Here is a 21508-nt window from a genome sequence, read left to right as displayed (position 1 = left end):
GGAACAGATCATCATATATACGATGATGATGCAACGAAAAGTAGAGAAGGGTATAACTAACGTTGGTATAACGAGAATAATTGCAATTCGATAATAGTATTGATTGATTAATATTAATGTACAGAGAGATCAACACGCCACCGCTTCGTTGACAGCGGTACCAGTCGTCCCGTTCATATCGTTCTTCATCGTGTTGTCAGAAAGCGGCGACGGCAATTCGTCTTGCGTTTTGACATTGTCTTCTTCTGTTTTTACAATCAAAGCGGCGTCGGTAGCAGCGGTGGTTTTCGTGGTGGCGGCGGTGGCAGCTTCTTTCGGAGCGCATTCTTCGTCTTCGCCGTTTTCAATCGGTTGAAATTTTTCGTGTGCTTCTTTGGCGTCTTTTTGGTGTATGTCTTCTTGCTCTTGCATGGGAAGAACGTCCAGCGGAAAGTGGTTTCGCCATCCCAAATTCTCAAGCATTCTCCCGTACCAGGAAGAAGCGAGGTTCGGCGTGATGGTGACTGGAGTCGAGAGCGCGCTCGTACCCGCGCGGGGGTCGTTCAACTCGTTTGCATTCTGTTGTTGTTCTCCTCCTCCACCAGGATTCGCGTTGTTCACCATAACGCTTTGGCTCGCAATATTCAGCATCGACGGACGACGAACGAGTTGATTATTCAAACTATGGAACGCAGGAAGGCCAATTACGGGAGAGTTCGCACGCCAATCGTAAGAATCGTTTGGGATCCCGGGCATGGAAAATCCACCTCTCGCTGCTCTGTTCAAATTTTCCATGCTCATGGACGACACCATTCCTCTGGAGTCGTTCATAGTGCGGTCACTCATGTTGCTCATGGTGGCGTTGTTCTGCGTCGGATTATTATTATTGATATTATTATTATTGTTGTTATTGTTGTTGTTGTTGTTAGTGCTAGTGCCGAATCCGCCATGCGCGCTCGTTTGGTCGTTGTTCATCGTGTAGTATTCCTTCTCGAAACCGCTCGCGCTCTTACCGCTCTTGATTCTTTGTAATTCCATTAAACTCGCTTGAATGAGCGTTTCCAAACCAACTGATTCGGAACCTCCCGAATCTTCTCGATCTTGACTTGGGCCACGACTCGGTCCGCGCACGCTTTTGCCAAGTTTCGTTTTCGTTGGAGACTTTCTCGGTCGTTTCATCGCATTTTTGCTCGTCGTTTCTTTTCCGGTGTTGTTAGTCATGTTGTTGTTATTATTATTATTTCTCTTGTCCTTGTTATCTTGCGAAGACTCCATGGATTCGTCGCAGCTCATAGTTTCTAAAATTTGGCTCGCCACCCTTTTCAAATTTGCTTGCTTTGCCAACTGATTCGACGACTGCTTTCTCGATCCCATGGGCGAAGATAAGTGTTGCGCCGCGGCGACTGGACTCGACGCTTTCTTTGGTGGTGAGGATGCCGGCGGCGCTTTCCCATTTTGAGCTAAGGTTCTTCGTAACGTTGAGTTAAATCGATTTTTCACTTGATTATCGGTTCTTCCAGGCATCGAGCGCGAAATCACCGCCCATTTATTTCCATGAACGGCGTGCGCTGCCAATATCTGCGCGTCTTCCTCGGGAGTGAACGGTCCTCGCTTCACGGTTGGATTCAACTGGTTACACCATCGCAAACGACACGATTTCGAGCTTCTTCCTGGTAATCGTTCGGCAATTGCCGTCCAGTTTCCAGGTCCTCCTAATCGTTGGATTTGTTCGCGCAGTAACGTGTCCTCCTGTGTTGTTGATAAAGAGGATAGTAAAACAATTCATTTTTTGTGTTAGTCATAATTTTTTTTCTCTCTTTTTTCTCGAAGAAAGAAACTCGAGAGAAGATAACAAAAACGATAAGGCCGAAGAGAAGGAAAATTTTGAAACAGTTACGCTCCCCCGCGTGCGAATTTCACGCGCGCGATACAGGTCTTTTGCGAGCGACAAAATCTACATCGCGCTCGAAAATATCCCGCCTGAATCTTTCATCCGCGCGAAAATGAAACTCGTTCGGCGAAACTCACTTCGCGCGACGCCTAACGAGCGCGCGAATGATGTTGCAAAAATTCGTCCAATCCTTCCACACACAGAAAGACCGACGGTTGTAGAGAGAGCTAACAACAAAAAGAATGAGCTCTTAAACGCACCTCGATGGTCCACGCTGACTTGACGTTCTTCTCTTCCTCCATGCTTTCGTCCGAATGAATATATATTTCAACACGTGACTGTCGGTTCGAGGTGAATTAATCCTCGCGTCGTCGATAGAGTTGGCGTTTTTTCTCGCGCGCGCAAGAAAGAGACAAGCTCGAAATATAATAACGACCTTCTTCCTGTCTTCTGTGGTTCCCGTTGCTCCACCTAACCAAAAAGAACGAAAGGAAGACCAACAAACACCACCAAAAACAAAAAACGTTTCGAAATCACTTTTTAAAGTCCTGCATGTGGAAAATTTTTCTCTTCTCTCTCTCTCTTTTTTTACGTATTAGGGTTTAGAAAAAATACCCTAAACAACAAAAAGGATGATGATGTCAAATTTACGACGACGAGTTAAAAAAATTCAAAAACTCTTCTTCGCGTCTTCTTCTCTTCATTCGTTGTGTTGCTTTTGAAAAACATCTTTTGCTCGTCGTAAACGCGAGAGAGAATAAAAATGGGTTTTGGTCGATCAAAACGACGATCATCAAACGACCCCGACGACCTTAGAGAAGAAGAAGAAGACGAGGAGGAAGAGCTCACGCGAGGAGGAGGACCCACTCGTCCGCAACGAAGCACGAGAGGGAGAAGAATTCGATTAGGCGAAGAAGATTCAGACTCAGACGACGACGACATGATGGATGAAGAAAAGAAGGGAGGAAAACGACGAACAACAAGTAGGGAGAAGAAAAAAGTCTCGTACAAAGAAGAAGAAGATAAAGACGACGACGAATTCGTCGTCAACGAAGACGAAGAGGAGGAAGACGACGACGACGATTTCATCTCCTCCGAAGAAGAAGAGTTGGAGTCAGACGACGGCGAGTTCGCGAATATTCGAAGGAGCACGAGAGACAGACAAAAAGTACAACGGTTGAGTCCAGGGAGAGTCGAAGCGATGAAACGAAGACGACGCGGGGAAGATGCGAATGGCGCGAATGGTGGTAACAACGGAATAAACTACAACGAAGACGCTAACGACGATGATTTCGATGATTTCATCGTCGACGACGAGGAAAAGAAGAAAAAGAAGGACAACAGGGGTCGTCCGCGAAAAGACGGCGACGGCGGTGACAATGGGAAGAAGAAAGGCGCGTTCTTTAGCGCGGGAACGCCACCGTCGGCGCCGAAGAATGGCAGAAGACAGTCAGGTCGATGGCTCGATGATACCGACGATTCTGACGCGGACGGTTTCGACGCGTTGCACCAGAGTGCCGCTCCTCAAAGAGGTATTGGGAATACGAATAACATCGACATCTCTCGATTCGACGCTTTGTTAGGCGCTCCAGGATATACCGCCGACGGGGGCGGACCGAAGAAGATTGGCGAAGCCAAGGATGCAGAAATTACTCCACTGACGGTGGATCCTTCGTTGACGTTCAACGCCGTAGGAGGCCTGGATAAATACGTTGACGCTCTGAAAGAGATGGTGTTCCTCCCGTTGCTCTATCCGGAAATCTTCGAACGGTTTAAAATGACGCCGCCGCGCGGAGTGCTCTTATACGGCGCTCCAGGAACTGGTAAGACGTTAATCGCGAGAGCTTTAGCCGCATCGTGTTCTCGCGCTGGGAGCGAAGTTTCGTTCTTCATGAGAAAAGGAGCCGATGTGCTTTCAAAATGGGTCGGTGAATCCGAGAGACAGTTGCGATTGTTGTTCGAAGAAGCTTCCAAACGCCAACCGTCGATTATTTTCTTCGACGAAATCGACGGTTTAGCTCCAGTGAGAAGTTCTAAGTCAGACCAGATTCACAATTCGCTCGTCGCGACGCTTTTAGCGCTCATGGACGGTTTGGATAATCGCGGTCGCGTTGTTGTTTTAGGAGCGACAAATAGAGTAGACTCCATCGATGGTGCGCTCAGAAGACCGGGGAGATTTGACAGAGAGCTCGCGTTTCCGTTACCAGGCTTATCGGCGCGCGCTGAAATTTTGAAAATTCATACTCGAGGTTGGAAAAAGCCTCCGTCGACGACTTTAATCAATCATTTGGCACAAAAATGCGTCGGTTACTGCGGCGCCGATTTGAAAGCGCTCTGTACGGAGTCCGCTATTGCAGCTTTGCGAAGACGATACCCGCAAATTTACGCCACGGACGATCGATTAAATCTCGATCCTTCGCAAGTCGTTCCGGGAAGAGTAGATTTTGAAACAGCGTTGAAGCAAATTGTTCCTGCCGCGCATCGAAGCGCAAAGACGTATTCTGCTCCGCTGTCTGCACTAATCCGTCCGCTTCTGGGTAACACGCTGAAGGAAATTCTAGAAATCGTTGGAGACGTGTACCCACCAGCGGCGTACATTGCTAGTGATGCGTCTTTGAACGATGAAGAGGCGAACAACGATATCATGAAATCGACGACTGACCAGTTAGAAATCGCGTACTACGACGACTCCGACGATGAGGGCAACAACCTCCTTCTCGCCGAAGCATCTACCGCGGGTGATAAGGACGACTACGACGACGACGAGATCAGAGGTAAAACGAAGAAAAATACGTTGAAAATCGCAGCTTCTGAATTTATTCGCTCGCCGCCTTCACAAAATCCACGATTGCTCGTCTGCGGTGAGCCTGGTTCTGGACAGGCGCACATTGCTCCAGCGCTCTTACATGCGCTCGAGCAGTTTGCGGTGCACGCAATATCCTTGCCCGCGCTCTTATCGGATGGCGGTAGATTACCGGAAGAAGCTTTAGTCGCCGCGGTGACCGAGGCGCGAAGAGCGGCGCCTTCAATTTTGTACCTTCCACACATTCGCTTATGGTGGGAAAGTGCCAACGCGACGTTGCGCGCGACGTTATTGACTTTATTAGACGATATCCCTCCAAATTTACCCGTCATGCTCTTAGCGACAGCGGATTGCGAGAGAAATGAGTTGGATGAAGAGTTGGCCGAAGCTTTTGCGGGCGAGCAGCGCTCGTACGCGTTGACGAAGCCAAAGGATGCAGAAAGAAAGGAATATTTTGAAGCTATCGTTTCGGCGGCACTGAATGCGGCGCGGAAACGAGACGAGCAAATGAAGAAGAACGACGGCAAAACCGTGGCTTCCGCAAAAACTGGATTGAAGAACGTCGCCGCCGCCGCGGTGGAAGAAAAGCTGGAAGTCTTGGAAAAAGCGAAAGATGTCAACGCCGGGGCGAACGCCACCACTGCCGCAAACAAAGACGAGGCCGTGGAAGTGAGTCCAGAAGTCATTCAAGCTGAAGAGCAGATGTTAAGAAAGCAGCGCATGTTCTTGCGGGACATTGTGACGCGTTTACTCTTTAAGAAGCAGTGGTCCAAATTAGCGGCGCCTATTACCGACGCCGAGCTCGACGGGTACTCCAAGACTGTGCAATCTCCGATGGATTTATCCACTTTGCTTTGGAGAATTGATTCGAGCGCTTATTTAACCATAGAGTCGTTTCTGAAAGATGTGCACTTGATTGTCGTCGCAGCCGTACAGTATTGGGGAGAGGATTGTGAAGATTCCAAAGGACGCCAGTTTGTCAGTCGAGCGTACGCGTTGGAAGATACCATCACGGAAATGTGTCAACAATTGGATAATCGAGTGATTGAACGGTGCGTTGCGATTGCGAAGCGTCGTTTGGGCGAAGTAGAAAGGTCCGAGGAGGACCAAAAGACGACGGGCCGGAAGCGGCAGAGATCTTCGTCTCCGCTCCCGGCGGTCGCCGAGGAAGACGTGGAAATGAAACAAGAGGAAGAGGAAGAAAAAGAAGCGCCTTCAAATTCGAAAAAGAAGGAAAAAGAGGAAATTATAAAGGCGACTTTCGATTTAGTGGACGAATCGAGCGTTACATCGGCGAAAGAGAAAGCGGTCACCGCACTTCTCGCGAAATCCAACGCTGAAACGTGTTCTTTCTGTGAAAATTTAGCTGGCGTGGTTGGTAGGAAAGTCCAAGGCGAATTCGCAAAAATCAAAACGCGCGATAACGCCAGTTGGGCTAAAGCCGTGGTGAAAGTATTCAAGGAATCGAAGTTTTAATAAAACTATGATAGATAGTAGATGGACATTATTAGTATTCGTTGCAACTTTTCTCTCATTCGCTAAAAATCTATTAAAGCACTTTAATATTATTATTATTATTATTATTCTTTGCTCAACTCTTTGCTTCTTTCCGCGGCGGCTTTCACGGCGTTGATGAACGAATTTCGCACGCCCCCTTTCTCTAATTCGTGCACCGCCGCAATCGTCGTCCCGCCTGGCGACGTCACGTTATCCTTCAACTGGCCTGGATGCGTCCCTTTCTCCAAAACCATCTTCGCCGCACCCATGACGGTTTGCGCGGCTAATTTCGTGGAAACGTCTCTGGGCAACCCGCACAACACGCCGCCGTCGCTCATAGCTTCGATGACTTGGTAGATATACGCCGGTCCCGACCCACTCACTCCAGTCACCGCATCTAACAACTTCTCTTGCACCACAACGCACACTCCAACAGATTGCATGAGCTTTAGCGCCAAATCTGCTTGTTCATCCGTCACGAACTTGCCTCTCGCCAGAGCCGCCGCGCACGCGCCGACTAAACACGGCGTATTCGGCATCACTCTCACCACGGGCACACTTTTCCCATCACTTATTGCGTTTTCCAGCGTTTCTAACGTTACTCCTGCGCAGATGGAAATGACAATTTTATCTTCCGTCAGCTCCTTTGAGATTTCTTTCATAACTGTCGCCGCTGCGTACGGTTTCACCGCGATGAATATCACGTCCGAGTTTCTCGTCAGTTCGCGGTTATCTTTACACGCGTTGCAGCCGAACGAGGTGAATAAATCCAATCTCGGTTGCCACGGGTCCGTGCAATACATATTTTCCCACGGGACGATTCCAGAATTGGAGAAGCCTCCACCGAGAGCTTCTGCCATCATTCCCGATCCAATAAATCCAACTTTTGTGTTTGAGTCGCTCATCGTCTTTAAAAGTAAGTACTTACTCAAGTTTAATGTTGTTGTTGTTGTTGTTGTGTGTTGTTGTGTGTTGTTGTCGTGGGTTGGTTTTCAAGAAAGAAGTTTCTTTGTGAAGAAAGGGGTGACCAAAACAACAACAACAGACACTTTTTCGTCTTTTTGTTCTGTCTCGAAACCTTTTTGATTTCACCCCCCACAAAAAACTTTCATCACATCATCAGAAAAAGAAAAAGATGGCGGATACTTCGATGGACTACTCGGAGTATTCCGAGAACGAAAACAGCCCAATGCCAGTGGCAAAGGTACGTCAGTCTATTCGTATTGAACGTTGAACACCACCACCAAAAAGTTGGTGGGTGGTACGTTTTCGTCGTCGTGTGTGTCTAACGACGAAGCTGATGAGATATGAAATTTTGGAAAATTTCTTTCTTTCCCCCCAAATACAACAGAAAGATTTTGAACACCACGCGCGCACTTCCTTTCCTATCATCGAAACATTGTGTTGTACTCTTCTCCGTTCGTGATGTCTTCTTGATTTTTCACTCTTTCAATGTTTAGCGGTTCTTTTTCGATGCATCATTTGACGACGAGTCAGCGCGCACGTGTACTTTTTACTCACATATTTAAATAATTTCTCTCCCTTCAAACAAACAAAAAATAGGGGAAGAAAGCTGCTGTGGCGAAGAAAGCGCCGTTGGCGGACGGCAACGTTACCGCCGGTGGTGGTGGTAAGACGACTAAAAAAGTTGCCATCGAGGACATTTACCAAAAGAAAACACAATTGGAACACATCTTGTTGAGACCGGACACGTACGTCGGGTCGTGCGAAAAAGCGGAAGAGACGGCGTGGGTGTACGACGCCGCTGAGAACAAGTTGGTGCAGAAAACCGTCGCGTTTACGCCGGGTTTGTATAAAATCTTCGACGAGATTTTGGTCAACGCGACAGATAATAAAGTCAGAGATCCGACGATGAAAGAGTTGCGAGTGGATATCGACAAGGAGAAAGGGACGATTTCGGTCATGAATGGCGGGAAAGGGATCCCGGTGGAGATGCACAAAGAGGAAGGCGTGTACGTCCCGGAGCTTATTTTTGGACATCTTTTGACGTCGTCCAACTATAACGACAACGAAAAGAAAGTCACCGGCGGTCGTAACGGTTACGGCGCAAAGTTGGCGAACATTTTCTCGCACGAGTTCATCGTGGAAACGTGCGATGGTAGTCGCGAGAGACAATACAAGCAAGTGTTTAAGAACAACATGAGCGAGAAAGGGGAACCGATAATTACCAAGTGTAAGAAATCCGACAACTGGACCCGAATTACGTTTAAACCAGACTTTGAGAAGTTCGGGATGACTGAATTGGAAGACGATTCCATCGCGTTGATGTCGAAGAGAGTGTACGATTCCGCAGGTATCATCGGGAAGAACACGAAGATCTTTTTGAACGGCGAACAGATCAAAGTCAAGAGCTTCTCGGAATACGTCGATATGTATTTGCAAGACACGGAGAACGCGCCGAAAGTTTACGAAGCGCAAGGCGATCGTTGGCAAGTGTGCGTGACGGTGTCGAACACGCAGCAGTTCCAGCAGTGCTCGTTCGTGAATGGTATTTGCACCATGAAGGGTGGGACGCACGTCGCCAACATCGCCGACGGCATTGCGGGCGAGTTGTTGAAGAAGATTCAAAAGAAGGAAAAGTCGTGCAAGAACTTGAAGTCGTTTCAAGTGAAGAACCACTTGTGGGTGTTCGTGAACGCGCAAATCGAGAATCCGGCGTTTGATTCGCAAACGAAAGAGACGCTCATCACGAAAGCTTCGAACTTTGGCTCCAAGTTCTCCGTTTCCGACAAACTCATCAAGCAGTTGATGGCCACGCCGTTGGTTGAGAACATCATGTCGTGGGCTCAGTTCAAACAATCCAAGGACTTGAAGAAGACCGATGGTGTCAAGCGATTGCGATTGACTGGTATTCCGAAGTTGGACGATGCGAACAACGCCGGCGGACGCAACTCGAAAGACTGCACGCTGATTTTAACCGAGGGGGATTCTGCCAAAGCGTTGGCGGTTTCCGGTTTGTCCATCGTCGGAAGAGACAACTACGGGGTGTTTCCGTTGAGAGGGAAGTTATTGAACGTTCGCGACGCTTCGTTTGATCAAGTAAAGAACAATGTGGAAATCACCCACATCAAACAGATTTTGGGCTTGCAACACGGCAAAACGTACGACGAAGATTCCATCAAGACGTTGCGATACGGGAAGTTGATGATCATGACGGATCAAGATCACGATGGTTCGCACATCAAAGGTTTGTTAATCAACTTTCTGCACGCGCACTTCCCGTCTTTGTTGAAAATTCCGGGTTTCTTGTTGGAGTTCATCACGCCCATCATCAAGGCGACGAAGGGCCAACAAACGCGCGTATTTTACACGTTGCCGGAATACGAAAACTGGAAGCTCGTCAACAACGACGGTAAAGGCTGGGCCATCAAGTACTACAAAGGTCTCGGTACGTCCACGGCAAAAGAAGCGAAGGAGTATTTCGCTGCGATTGAGTTGCACCGCAAGACTTTTTGCTGGGAATCCGACGGCGACGGAGATTTGATCGACATGTCCTTCTCCAAGAAGAGAGTCGAAGATCGTAAAAGGTGGTTGTCCGCGTACGAAGAAGGAACGTTCTTGGACCAAAGCGGCGAGACCGTTCGGTACGATGAGTTTATCAACAAAGAGTTGATTCTCTTCTCCTTGGCGGATTTAATGCGTTCTATTCCATCCGCCATTGATGGTTTCAAGCCTTCGCAACGAAAAGTTATGTTTTCGTGCTTCAAGAGAAAGTTGAAGTCGGACATCAAAGTCGCGCAATTGAGCGGTTACGTCTCGGAACACTCCGCCTATCACCACGGCGAAGCGTCTCTTGCGTCGACAATCGTTAATCTCGCTCAAGATTTCGTTGGGACGAACAACATCAACTTGTTAGTCCCGAGCGGTCAGTTTGGTACGCGTTTGCAAGGCGGGAAGGACCACGCGTCGCCGCGTTACATTTTTACGCGTTTGGCGCAGTTGGCCAGAGTTGTATTCCCGGAATGCGACGACGCGTTGTTGAACTACAACGACGAAGACGGTCAAAAGATTGAACCGACGTATTACATGCCGGTTATTCCAACTGTTTTGATTAACGGCGCCGAAGGTATCGGAACGGGATGGTCTACTTCGATTCCAAACTACAACGCGAGAGACGTCATCAGCAACGTTCGCGCGATTTTGAACGAAGAAGAGCCAACGCAAATGATGCCGTGGTACAGACACTTCAAGGGTGAAATCACCGAGGAAATCTTCAAGGGCGAGCGAAGATTCATCGCCACTGGCTCGTATCACATCCGAGACGAGTGCACGTTGGAAATCACCGAGTTACCGTTGCGCACGTGGACGCAAGACTACAAGGAGTTCTTGGAAGAACTCATTGCGCCAAAGGACAAGAAAGCTCCGTTCATTACCGATTACAAGGAGTATCACACGGATACATCGGTGCATTTTGTCATCACCATGCCTCCGGCGAACTTGGCCAAGGCTGAAGAAGAAGGCATCGTGAAGAAGTTCAAGTTGGCGTCGAAAATTTCGTGCTCCAACATGCACGCGTTCAACGAGCACTCGATCATCACCAAATACGAGTCCGCAGAGGATATCATGAAATCGTTCGTTCCTTTGCGATTGAAGGCGTACGAAGAGAGACGTCAAATGCTCATCAAAGTTGCCGAGTCGGAACTCAAGCGTTTGGCGAACAAGACGCGTTTCATCTTGGCGGTTGTCGAAGGCTCCTTGGTGGTCAACAGAAAGAAGAAGGCTGAGTTGGTCGAAGAGCTCGAGATGATGATGTACGATAAGTTACCAAAGACGAAGACGTCTGCGTCTGCGGCGGCGGCTATCGTTCAAACGGACGAGAACGACATCGCGGCGGATGAATCCGACGACGCCAACGCGTCCTACGATTACTTGCTTTCCATGCCTTTGTGGAACTTAACTTTGGAGAAGGTTGAAGATTTGGTCACGGAAAAGGAAGAGAAAGAAGCCGAAGTCGCGCTTTTGAGAGGAACGACGGATAAGGACTTGTGGTTTACGGATTTGGACGCGTTAGAGGAGAATTTGGATCAACTCGAAGACGACGACGTCGCGGCTGAGGAAGAGATGCAAAAGCAAGTGCGCGCGGCGGCAAGAAACAACACCAAGGCTGGACAAAAAGCGCTCGCGAAGAAAAAGAAAGCGATCAAGAAGAAAGCCATGGACTTTGACTCGGACGCTTCGGATTCTGAGATCGACGAGGATTTCTCGGACGACGACTTTGAAGTCACCAAGCCGAAGAAACGAGCGCCGGCGAAACCGAAAGCGGCTCCCGTTGCCGCCGCACCGAAAGCAGTTCCAGTTCGCGCTGCCGCCCCTGCGCCGGTGGTTGCTCCTGCTGCGGATTCCGACGACGACGACGTTCCTCAGTTATCATTGGCGGAGCGATTGTTACAAAAGGCCTCCTCCGGTTCCGTACAAGCCAAGCGTCAAGACTCGTTTAACTTTGACGCCGTTTCAAAGATGGTCAACGAAGTCGCCAACGAGAAACCAGCGACTGCGTCGGCAGATAAGCCAGCTGCGACGAAAAAAGCCACTCCGGCAAAGAAATCAGCCGCTGCTGCGAAGAAACCCGCTCCGGCAAAGAAGAAGAAGAAAGCCGAGGATTCGGACTCGGACGTTTCGTTTGGTGACGACGACGACGACGACGCGGAGGATGTCGTCGCGGAAGTCGCTGCGAAACCGGCGGCGCGCGCGGGGAGAAATGTCCAACGTAAATCCTACAAAGTCGACGATTCCAGCGACGACGAAGAGGAGAGCGATTTTGACGACGACGAGGACGAGGAGGATGATTTCGACAGTGACTTTGAGTAATTTTTTGTGTGCTATAATAAGAAGAATTAAAAAGTGAGGAGGAAGGTTTTTAGGAAAAAGAGAGAGAGAAGAGAGAGAAGAGACTCTGTGTATGAAAAAAGAACGAACAAAACACCAATTTTATTAATAAATTTTGAAAATTGAAAAACAACAAAAAACACATCATTAAATTAAACGAAAAGATGCGCACCTCCACCACTCTTCCCACCGTTTCTTCCTCCTCGTTTTCCTCTTTTTCCTCCTTCCGTTGTTCTCGTCGTCGCCGTCTTAGTTCTTTTCCTCCTCCTTCTTCTTCTTCTTCTTCTTCACATAAAGAACAACAAGAAGAAGAAGAACAAGGAAAAAAAATTTTCTTTGCGTTTGGTTTCGGGTATTGCGCCATCGGCGTCGCCAACCAACTGCTCAAGAAGACAAAGAAGAAGAGTAATAATAATAACGAGATTTTAGGAGAAAAAGAGGAAGATTTTGAGTGGATTGTAGTGGGCACGACTCGATCGCGAGAGAAAGCGGAGGCTTTGAATCTTCGCTCGAACGGCACGTGGTGCGAAGAAGTGTTCACGTGGAAATCAGACGACGGGGAACCGTTACAAGAGGAGTGCGCGCGGTGGTTGAAGAAAGCGGACGTTATTTTAATTTCGACGCCACCGAATGGTGATTTAGATTTAGACCCGATATTATCAACGAAAGCAGTCAGAGAAATCTTGGAGAACGCGAAGAAGCGACAGATGTTTATCTATTTGAGTTCGACGGGCGTGTACGGAGGCCATCTCGGCGAGTGGGTGGACGAAACGACGGAACCGAATCCAGATTCGATAGTCGCTCAAAGAAGGTTAAACGCCGAAAAGGCGTGGACAGAGTGGATAGTCAATGGTAACAAAAGAAATAATGTAAAGTCTTCGTTGCGAATATTTCGATTGGGTGGCATTTACGGCCCTGGAAGAAGCGCTCTCGATATCGCCTCGAAACGCGAAAGAGAGCGACAATTCCAAGAGAAGACTCGGAGGAAAGAAGTAGAGGCACAGAGTGAGGATAATAGCAATACTTATAGCATTAGAAATAGCGATAACGCTAATACGAGATCGTTAACGCCGACGCAAATATCTCGGAGGAAGAAGATGTACACGTCTCGGATCCACGTGGCGGATGTCGCCAACGCGCTCGTTCGGTGCATCGAAAAAGAAGTAAGCGACGAAGAAGAAGATACCGTTTGTATCGACGACGATAATCGCGTCGCCATATACAACGTCGTCGACGATTATCCTTCATCTCGAGACGAAGCCGTCGATTTCGCGGCAACTCTTCTGAGTTCCGAAATAAATAACGAAGGCAATGAGAAGAGTGGCGAAAAAGACATCCTCCTCCCCGACAAGAGCGAAAAGCGAGTCAAGAACGTAAAGCTCAAACGCGCGTTCGCATCCTCTTCATCCTCCTCTTCATCGCTCCTCTTTCCCTCGTACAAAGAGGGACTGACGGCCATTTACGATGGAAATCAAATCCCGTTCGATTGATGATGATGATGTGTTATGAGTAGGAATAGCAGTTAAAGTTTTTAAGTGACCTTTTTCCTCCGAATGAGAACAAGAAAATGACACAAAAAGCAGATAGAATTTTTACTTCATTTACTCTTCCTCGTCGTCCGAGACTTCTCACTCTACATAGTCTTTTTACAAAATCCATTCACGACGACGAGAGAAGGATGGATCATCGTTACTTGAGTTGGCAGGACGTCGCCAAGCGAAGAACGCTGTTGGACTTCTCTTCTTCTTTAACTTCTTCCTCTTTTGAAGGAGATGAAGAGGTTGAACCATCATCCGTTCTCGAATACGGACGATTTCAACTCGGTTTATTCCTCTCCGGCGTATTCATCGTCGCCTTATACGTATACGCGGAGTTTTTACACCACGTGAGAATGAAACGAATGCACAACGGTGGGTATAATAAAGGATTAGCGGAAGACTCGATCGAGATGCGAATGGCTGGAACGAAGAAGTTTGATGTTTTATTGGAAGGAGGTGGAGGAGGAGGAGGAGGAGGAGGAAATACTCCAGACGGATCGATGATTTCTAACTCCATGCAAGATATGAGCGACGAGGATAAGAAACGCTCGTTTGCGAATTTCACGGACAGCTTTGGACGACAAAATTCACAGAGCGGGAACATGAGCGATGCCGTCGGTGCTTCTCCATCTACCGGGGACAACGGCAACGTAAAGTTCACGAACATTGGAGCCATGCGGATACTCCAAGGCGACGCGGATGCCATCGAGAGGGCGAGATTGATTTTGCGCTCTTGGGCGGAACTATTCTTTATCCTGTTCGTGTTTTACGTGTGCGATCGAACGAATACGTTTCCCGAGAGGACAAAGTCGTATTCTAGAGACTTTTTCATCGCCATCTTTGTTACGTTGGCGGCGTACGGCTGTTATCAGACGTTGCGACAAAGCAAGACGAGTGCACCGCTAAACAGAGAGCAAACCGAGGAGTGGAAGGGATGGATGCAAGTCTTATTTTTGCTCTATCACTACTTCAAAGCTTCAGAGATTTATAACGCGATTCGTATCTTTATCGCTGCGTACGTCTGGATGACTGGATTTGGGAATTTCTCCTACTATCACGTTCGCAAAGATTTTTCGGTGGGGAGATTTTCGCAAATGATGTGGCGTTTGAACTTCTTCGTCTTGTTCGTGTGTATCGCATTGAGGAACGATTACGTTTTATACTATATTTGTCCCATGCACACGCTGTTCACGCTCTTCGTGTACTTTTCGCTGTTGGTTTTCAAGGAACACAACACATCGACGAACATGATAGTGGCTAAAATGGTAATTTTGATCGTACTGGTGTACGTCATTTGGGAAGTGCCGGGCGTATTCACCGTCTTGTTCAAACCGTTCGAGTGGTTGCTATCTTATACCGACCCGAAAAGACCAGACGTCAATCCAATGCACGAATGGTTCTTTCGCTCTGGTCTAGACAGGTACGTTTGGATTTATGGCATGGTGTGCGCATTCGTACACCCAAAGTACGAAGCGTTTGTGAGATGGGTAGACGAGAAACCGACAAAGGAGAAAACAGTCATCCAAGGGTTAATTTTAACCGTCAACACAATAGCGGCATACTGGTGGTACACAACGTATTATGTTTTACCAAAGTTGGAATACAACGTCGTGCATCCGTACACGTCGTGGATACCGATTACGATATTCATCATTTTTAGAAACTTCAGCCTGACGATGCGAAGTTATTTTATTCACATTTTTTGTGAATGTGGGAAAATCACCTTAGAAACGTACATTTCTCAGTTTCACATTTGGTTATCGTCGTCGGTACCGAATGGGCAACCCGGGATGTTGTTAGGATTGTTTCCAGAAGAGTATCCGGTGTTAAACTTCATGCTTTGCACGGCGATTTACGTGGGCATTTCGCAGAGAATTTTTATGCTCACAAACGATTTAAAAGTAGCGTGCGTTCCAAATGCAAACAATAGATTGTTGAGTTTACACGCGTATTTCGGAGTAGCGTGGTTCATAGGAATGGGAATTGCAGGAAGTGCATTATTAATGGCTATTTAGTTTTGTGATTTATTGATATTATTGATATTATTATTATTTTATAAGTACAATTCCCACTCAGCTTGCGCAAAGTGTGTTATTAATGTATTTCAACAAACAACTTAGTTGCGTACGTATCCACCCGAACCTGCTATAAAGACGTGTTGCAAACGATCGCGAAGCGCGGCTCGACAGTGATACCCTCTCCACCATTTCGCGATGATAATCTGAGAATGGGCGCGAATCGTCTCCTCGCGTTCAAACACAGTCTGACCCAAGGATTCGCTGACGCGTTTGCTCGAAGAACCCAACCGCGATCGTTGCGCGTCTTCAATATTCCTTACTATATCGGGGTACTTATTTGCTGTCGCTTCATCTATAGCTGTTCTATCGAGTCTATTTGTGAGTGATGCGTTCGCACCAAACTTCAAGAGTAATTGGACAGCTTCAATATTACCTATGCGACACGCGACGTGAAGCGGCGTATCAAAGCTCGTATTTCGTTCGTTCGGATTTGTTCCGGCACTTAAGAAGTTCTGCAACACGCTATAATTCAAATTTTGAACCAATTCGCACAATTTTGCTCCTAATGGTTGACCGATTGCAATCAGTGAAGACGTTCTAGCGAGCACTTTGATAGTGTCCACGTGACCGGAAATCACAGCGAGACCAAGCGCCGAGAAACCAAGATTATCTAAAAGCGCGTGATTTGCTCCAGCATTGAGGAGGAATTCGCACAACGTTCGGTGTCCGTAGTACGCACCGACGTGTAAAATCGACCGACCGTCCGATGGATTTTGATAGTTGATGTCAAACTCTTTCGTTGCAATCATAACTTTAATCGATCGGATGTCTCCGTCTCTCGCCGCCGAGAATATTTTCGTGTTGATTTCAGAAACGAGTTTGGTCATCGCAATGGTCAAGCCCGCATTTACCGAGCGTATTATTCTCAAGTACGTAGTCTGTTCATAGTGGCCGATTCTATCGCGCACGGATATATGGCTTCCAGCATCCAAAGACCCGTCGTTTTCGGAAGAGGTATCACTCCCCTGGAATGGGTAAACTTCTCCTTCTTTCGCGTTTCCTTCCGCCGAGGGCAGAGATTCCTCGATTCTCTGAGAAATTATGTTGCTCAGATTGAATAACACCGTCGACCAATCTGTCATGTTTTCGCTTAGTAAGGTGTGTAACTTCGCGCAATCGATGGCGATGCATTTGATTAAGCTCGCGCTTGAGACGCTCCACTGCGCTTCTTTTTGAATCAGAAACGATTCGACGCCAATCCAATCGCCTTCTTTCAAATAGTCCATTACCGTAAATCGGTCGCTCAAAACAATCGCTTCGCCTTCAACGATGCAAAACAATCGCGTCGACTTGTATTTACGCGTCATAATCAAAGACGCGGGATTGAAATACTCCCACTGACAGAGTTTCATCAAGCCAAGCATGAAATCGCGAGAGCATCCCATGAACAATCTCGAATTTTTCAATCGGTCTAAATACATCGCCGATCGAACGTGAGAGATCAGATGTTCTGGACAGTGTTCCAGAGCGTCGGAGTCGTCTTCTTTCGCTTTTCGAAAACTTAAATGAACGTGAGCCATGGCGTGTTGTTGAATGTGCAATGGAACTTCGTGCCTTCTCATGAACCGAATGAGATTGGCCATGTTGTCTCTAAATCGAGAGAGCTTTTGGTCGCCTTTCGTAATTAGCGTCGTCATGGTGCCAATGACGTATGCGGATATGCACATGTTCATCAACATTATTACCATGGTAAACGATCTTTCCGTCGGATTCCGCGGCGATATATCACCGTAACCTACCGTCGTCAACGTGACCAGAGCCCAGTACAAGGCGGTATTGTACTGTCTAAAAATGCTTTGCAATCGTAACTCCGGATCAACTGCATAAACCCACGTCGTCTCATCAAATTCTTCCGCTTTTGCTAAGTACCAGAGCAAGCACCCGGACCAGTGACCGGCTAAGAGAAGAATGGCTGAGTACTTGATGAAGGAAATCCTCGTGACGGATACGTGCGGATCTCTCTCCACAAACCCCCACGCCTTTCGCACGTGGTACAATCTCAACAGCCGAAACAATCCAAGCAACTCTAAAAATCTCACACCATCCGCGTCTACTAAAGGCGAGAGCGCCGTGTCAAACGGAAACGATCCTAAAAAATCTACGAGAAACCATCCGGTCAAATATGTGTACGAAACCACCCACGGATCGTCCACTAATTTCGATTCCAACTCCTCCTCCTCAAAAAACGGCGCGAAAAAGTTTCCAAGCACGTCAAAGCAGAAACATATATCCACAAAAAGGAGTAATCCGTCCAAAGCCGTTCCCAATTGCTCTTTTTTTTGTAAATCTATGTTCTTTACCACTCTCAAATCTTGCTCGAATCGCAACGCCGGCATGTCCGAATAATTAAACGCAATCAACGCCGGTAAAACGAAGCAAACCATCATCACCAAACAGTTGATCATTCGTTTCCAGAGGATATAAAGAGGCGATTTCGGATGCAACAACGAGTACCTGCTCAAAGCCTCGTTATCTTCGTCCGGGTCCACGCATCTCAAAATTTCAAACACCCGTCGAAACTTAACGTTGAAATTCGTAATCAAGTCGCTCCCGAGCGCTTTAAAATCGACAACTTGACGAAACCCCTTCGCAAAGCCTTTCTTTGGACGCGTCCTCTTCGCCGCACTGGCAGCTTCCCTGACCGTTCGAACGCGCTGAATAGCCGAAGCGACTTTCGATTGTCTCCTTACCGCTTTTTTCTCCTCTAGCGAACGCTCTTCCTGGTTCTTTTTCTTCGCCGATGAAAAAGTGAGGAATCGACCGAACGATTTTCCTAAAGCGTTGTCGTGTTCATGATGTTTCAATTTCCTCGCCAAACTCTGTTCTCGTTGGTAAAATCTCGACGGTTCTTGTTCCTCGTCTTGGTGGTAGTCCTTACTCGGTTGTTGTTGTTTTCTCTCTTCAAAATTGGTATTGGTATTGTCGTTGTTCAACAACGGGTTTTTCGTCGTAGACCTCATGAACGACCCGCTCACTCGAGCAAAATTATCGACGCCTTCACTCGTCGTGCTCACTCCCATAGAATGCATTCGCGCTAACGCGGGAGACGGTTCGCGCTGAGGAGGTGGAGGAGGAGGATCCTCTTTCGTCATCTTCTCCCCCTACGTTTTTGGGTTTGAGAGAGATGATGTTGGGTGAAATGATGATGGGTCAACAGACAAAAAGAGAGATTCCCTAATTCCAATTTAGTAGTTTTGGCGGCGGCGGCGTTCAGTGTGAATCTCTTTTCTTCAACAAATTTTCCAACAACGTTCTCTCTCTCTCGTTCTCTCTCTCTCTCTGCGAATGAGGAGGCAGAAGAAGAGCTTCTTCGCGCACCACGCGAGACTTGACGATTCAGACGAAGAAGACTTTGAAGGGGTTTTGAAGAATTGAATGGTAGAAGAATTTGTGAAATTAAACAATTTTTTGATGACCAGAAGAAGAAAAGGAGTATTTGAAACGAAGAGAGGTGTGATTTTTGAACACACGATGATGGGAATTACTTTCGATTGAAGACCGTTCGTTGCGTGCCTTTGTTTCAGAAACCGGCAAAAAAAAACTCCTCACTCCTCTCTACTTGAGAGTATAATAAACTCTCTCTCTCTCTCTCTCTCTCTCTTTCTCTCTTTAGAGACTAAAGCGAGAGAGAGAAAAAGACCAGCGCGCTTCCGTCGTCGTCGTAGTATCATCACACGCACGCGACACGAATACTAATAATAAGATGAACTGGTGCGTCGTCTGAATCGTTTTTCTTTCTCTCTTCTCGTTTTTCCAAAAATCGCAACGGCACACGCGCGATTCAAAAAATAAATGCACAGCTCTTCTTCGTCCTCTTCTTTGTCTTTGTCTTCTTCGTCGTCGTTTACGTCGCGTTGATTCTCTCTCTCTCTCACTCGGTGTGTTCTTTTCACTCGGGTGCTCCCTTGTATCGCTCGGAAACTCACACTCGCTTCTTCTTTTGTATCTTCCTCTTCTTTCTGAAAAAAAACAAAACAGGTTCCTCATCGTGGTGGTTATAGTCGTGACGATATTAGTCGCCATCGCAAACTTATACGTGCTGATTAATTTTCAACACCCGGAAGACAGGAACCAAGCGTGGTTTCCGAAAATAATCGTCATCAGTGGATTAACGATAGCCTCGGGGGCGATATTATTGCTCCCGTTAGATGTAGCGAATAGGGCGTCGTGCGACGCGAGCGTATCTTTGTCGGCGTGCGAAACGACGTTACCGATGGACGAGATTTGGTATTCGATATATATCATCACGTTAGTGTACGTGGCGATTTTAATTCCGTTCACCACGTTCTGGTACGAGTCAGATTTTGATGCCACGCTTTCGCAAAAGCTGTACAACAGTTTATTTTGGGTCGTCATGTCTGCCATATTCGTCTCGTTGGTGTTGTTTTTGTGTTGGTATTACACGGGATACGCGGATTTCTCAATCACGTCTGTAAAGAGTGGGATGATGTTGCTCTCGCAATTCGATACATTGCAAGGAGTGCACTCGTGTATTCGGGCTAATCCATACCCGGATGGGAGTAACACGTATTCACCGACGGACTTTTCGGGCGGGACGAGTTCCCCCTCTTTAAGCGGGGACGCGTGCGACTCGGGAAGTTCCGAAGCCATCACGAAATCGTGGACTTTAGACGTTTCGTTTCCAGCGTACGTTGCTGCGTTGACATCTTTCGTCGGATGGTTCTTATTCGCTCCGTATGCGGGAATAGGCATGGCTGCAAACCCAATCGATGCGGTGACGCGATTCATCCAACGACCGAGGAAAACCATCGGTAAATCCGAATACGATCGAAGCGCTCAACAAATCGCAATAAAGACGTTAGAAATTCACGAAAAGGTCAAAGCAGTACGAAACGAAGAAAGAAGTAACGGTAGAAGTCGAAAGATCCGAAGCGAGTTGAAGAATTTAAGCATGGAGTTGGAAGATATAGAAGACGAGGAGAGAGAGTTGCAAAAGCTCTACCCGAGAGGCGAAAACAGGGCGACGTCGTGGACCTTCACCGTCTGGGGGTACTGGTGGTCCTTATTCTACGGTATCTTAGCCTTTATTCTCTCCATAACGTGGATATTGCACGTCGGGTTATACATCTTAGCAAAAAACCCGGTGCATCCGTTTTTGAACTCGATGTTTGAGGCTCTGGATAGCGTCTTCAACTTGTTCGGCACGGCGATGTTTGCCATATATTGCTTCTACTTAATCTCCTGCGTGGTGAAAGGCAACGAGAAGCTCGGTTTAAAGTTCTTATTCGTTTTTAATGCGTACAGAATGAAACTCGGCGCGACAACAATGACGGGTTTGCTCTTCAATACCGGCTTAATCATGCTCTGTTCTATGGCGGTGGCCCAATTCTGTTCACGAGCGTTTGCGAGTTACGCCAAAGATACCTCCGCGATTAAAATGCTCTCGGTCAACGCCGACCACTTACAAAACATCGGAGTTATGTTTCGCAAGGACGTCTTCCCGGCCATTTTTGTCGCCTTCAGCTGCGCCAGCATGGTGTTTTACTTCGTTTTTAAAGGCTACTTTGGCTGGTTCACGAAACAAACTTTAGGTCGATTGAACAAAGCGGAGCTGAAACGAAGAGGACAACGGATACAGGCTGCCATGGGTAGGTTGAAAATACGAAGGAAAGATGGTGAGAGGAGTATTCCTGGTACTAGCGGTAGCGCATAATACATAGACTTGTTATTTTTATTATTTGAAAGAAAAAGAGCTCTTTGCCAAACCCTGTTCGCGTTCACAACATTTTTTCTGTTTTCAAACAACCTGCTGCATGAAAATCTTGTTACTGTGGACTCGTAAAAACGTCCCCAGAAATTTCTCTCCTTTTGCTCTTTCAGCAAGCACACGACACGCTTTCTTTTGGACATCATC

The 21508-nt window shown here is 47.3% G+C and overlaps 8 protein-coding genes across 8 annotated transcripts; 5 read left to right on the top strand and 3 right to left on the bottom strand.

Annotated features, from left to right (window-relative positions):
* Positions 1–129: 129 nt before the first annotated feature.
* On the bottom strand, positions 130–2172 carry Bathy02g05930 (predicted protein; the record flags this gene model as incomplete). Its single annotated transcript, XM_007514667.1, has 2 exons — positions 130–1728; positions 2131–2172. 2 exons carry the CDS (start codon positions 2170–2172, stop codon positions 130–132), a joined length of 1641 nt encoding a protein of 546 aa, XP_007514729.1.
* A 461-nt stretch (positions 2173–2633) lies between these two features.
* Bathy02g05920 lies at positions 2634–6149 on the top strand (the record flags this gene model as incomplete). The annotated part of the gene is made up of 1 exon (XM_007514796.1): positions 2634–6149. One exon carries the CDS (start codon positions 2634–2636, stop codon positions 6147–6149), a length of 3516 nt encoding a protein of 1171 aa, XP_007514858.1.
* A 104-nt stretch (positions 6150–6253) lies between these two features.
* On the bottom strand, positions 6254–7075 carry Bathy02g05910 (pyrroline-5-carboxylate reductase; the record flags this gene model as incomplete). The annotated part of the gene is made up of 1 exon (XM_007514977.1): positions 6254–7075. The coding sequence occupies one exon, from the start codon at positions 7073–7075 to the stop codon at positions 6254–6256; it is 822 nt and encodes a 273-aa protein (XP_007515039.1).
* Positions 7076–7305: 230 nt separating this feature from the next.
* On the top strand, positions 7306–11999 carry Bathy02g05900 (DNA topoisomerase II; the record flags this gene model as incomplete). The annotated part of the gene is made up of 2 exons (XM_007514616.1): positions 7306–7374; positions 7734–11999. 2 exons carry the CDS (start codon positions 7306–7308, stop codon positions 11997–11999), a joined length of 4335 nt encoding a protein of 1444 aa, XP_007514678.1.
* A 182-nt stretch (positions 12000–12181) lies between these two features.
* Bathy02g05890 (NAD-dependent epimerase/dehydratase) lies at positions 12182–13507 on the top strand (the record flags this gene model as incomplete). Its single annotated transcript, XM_007514953.1, has 1 exon — positions 12182–13507. The coding sequence occupies one exon, from the start codon at positions 12182–12184 to the stop codon at positions 13505–13507; it is 1326 nt and encodes a 441-aa protein (XP_007515015.1).
* A 188-nt stretch (positions 13508–13695) lies between these two features.
* On the top strand, positions 13696–15570 carry Bathy02g05880 (predicted protein; the record flags this gene model as incomplete). Its single annotated transcript, XM_007514839.1, has 1 exon — positions 13696–15570. One exon carries the CDS (start codon positions 13696–13698, stop codon positions 15568–15570), a length of 1875 nt encoding a protein of 624 aa, XP_007514901.1.
* Positions 15571–15671: 101 nt separating this feature from the next.
* On the bottom strand, positions 15672–18725 carry Bathy02g05870 (predicted protein; the record flags this gene model as incomplete). The annotated part of the gene is made up of 1 exon (XM_007514537.1): positions 15672–18725. The coding sequence occupies one exon, from the start codon at positions 18723–18725 to the stop codon at positions 15672–15674; it is 3054 nt and encodes a 1017-aa protein (XP_007514599.1).
* A 611-nt stretch (positions 18726–19336) lies between these two features.
* Bathy02g05860 (predicted protein) lies at positions 19337–21307 on the top strand (the record flags this gene model as incomplete). Its single annotated transcript, XM_007514428.1, has 2 exons — positions 19337–19344; positions 19612–21307. 2 exons carry the CDS (start codon positions 19337–19339, stop codon positions 21305–21307), a joined length of 1704 nt encoding a protein of 567 aa, XP_007514490.1.
* Between the last annotated feature and the right edge of the window lie 201 nt (positions 21308–21508).

This window comes from Bathycoccus prasinos (assembly GCF_002220235.1).
Source record: "Bathycoccus prasinos genomic : Chromosome_2".
Lineage (NCBI taxonomy): Eukaryota > Viridiplantae > Chlorophyta > Mamiellophyceae > Mamiellales > Bathycoccaceae > Bathycoccus > Bathycoccus prasinos.
The sequence above is the reverse complement of the archived record's forward strand: the minus strand, read 5'-3'. Positions and strand labels throughout refer to the sequence as shown.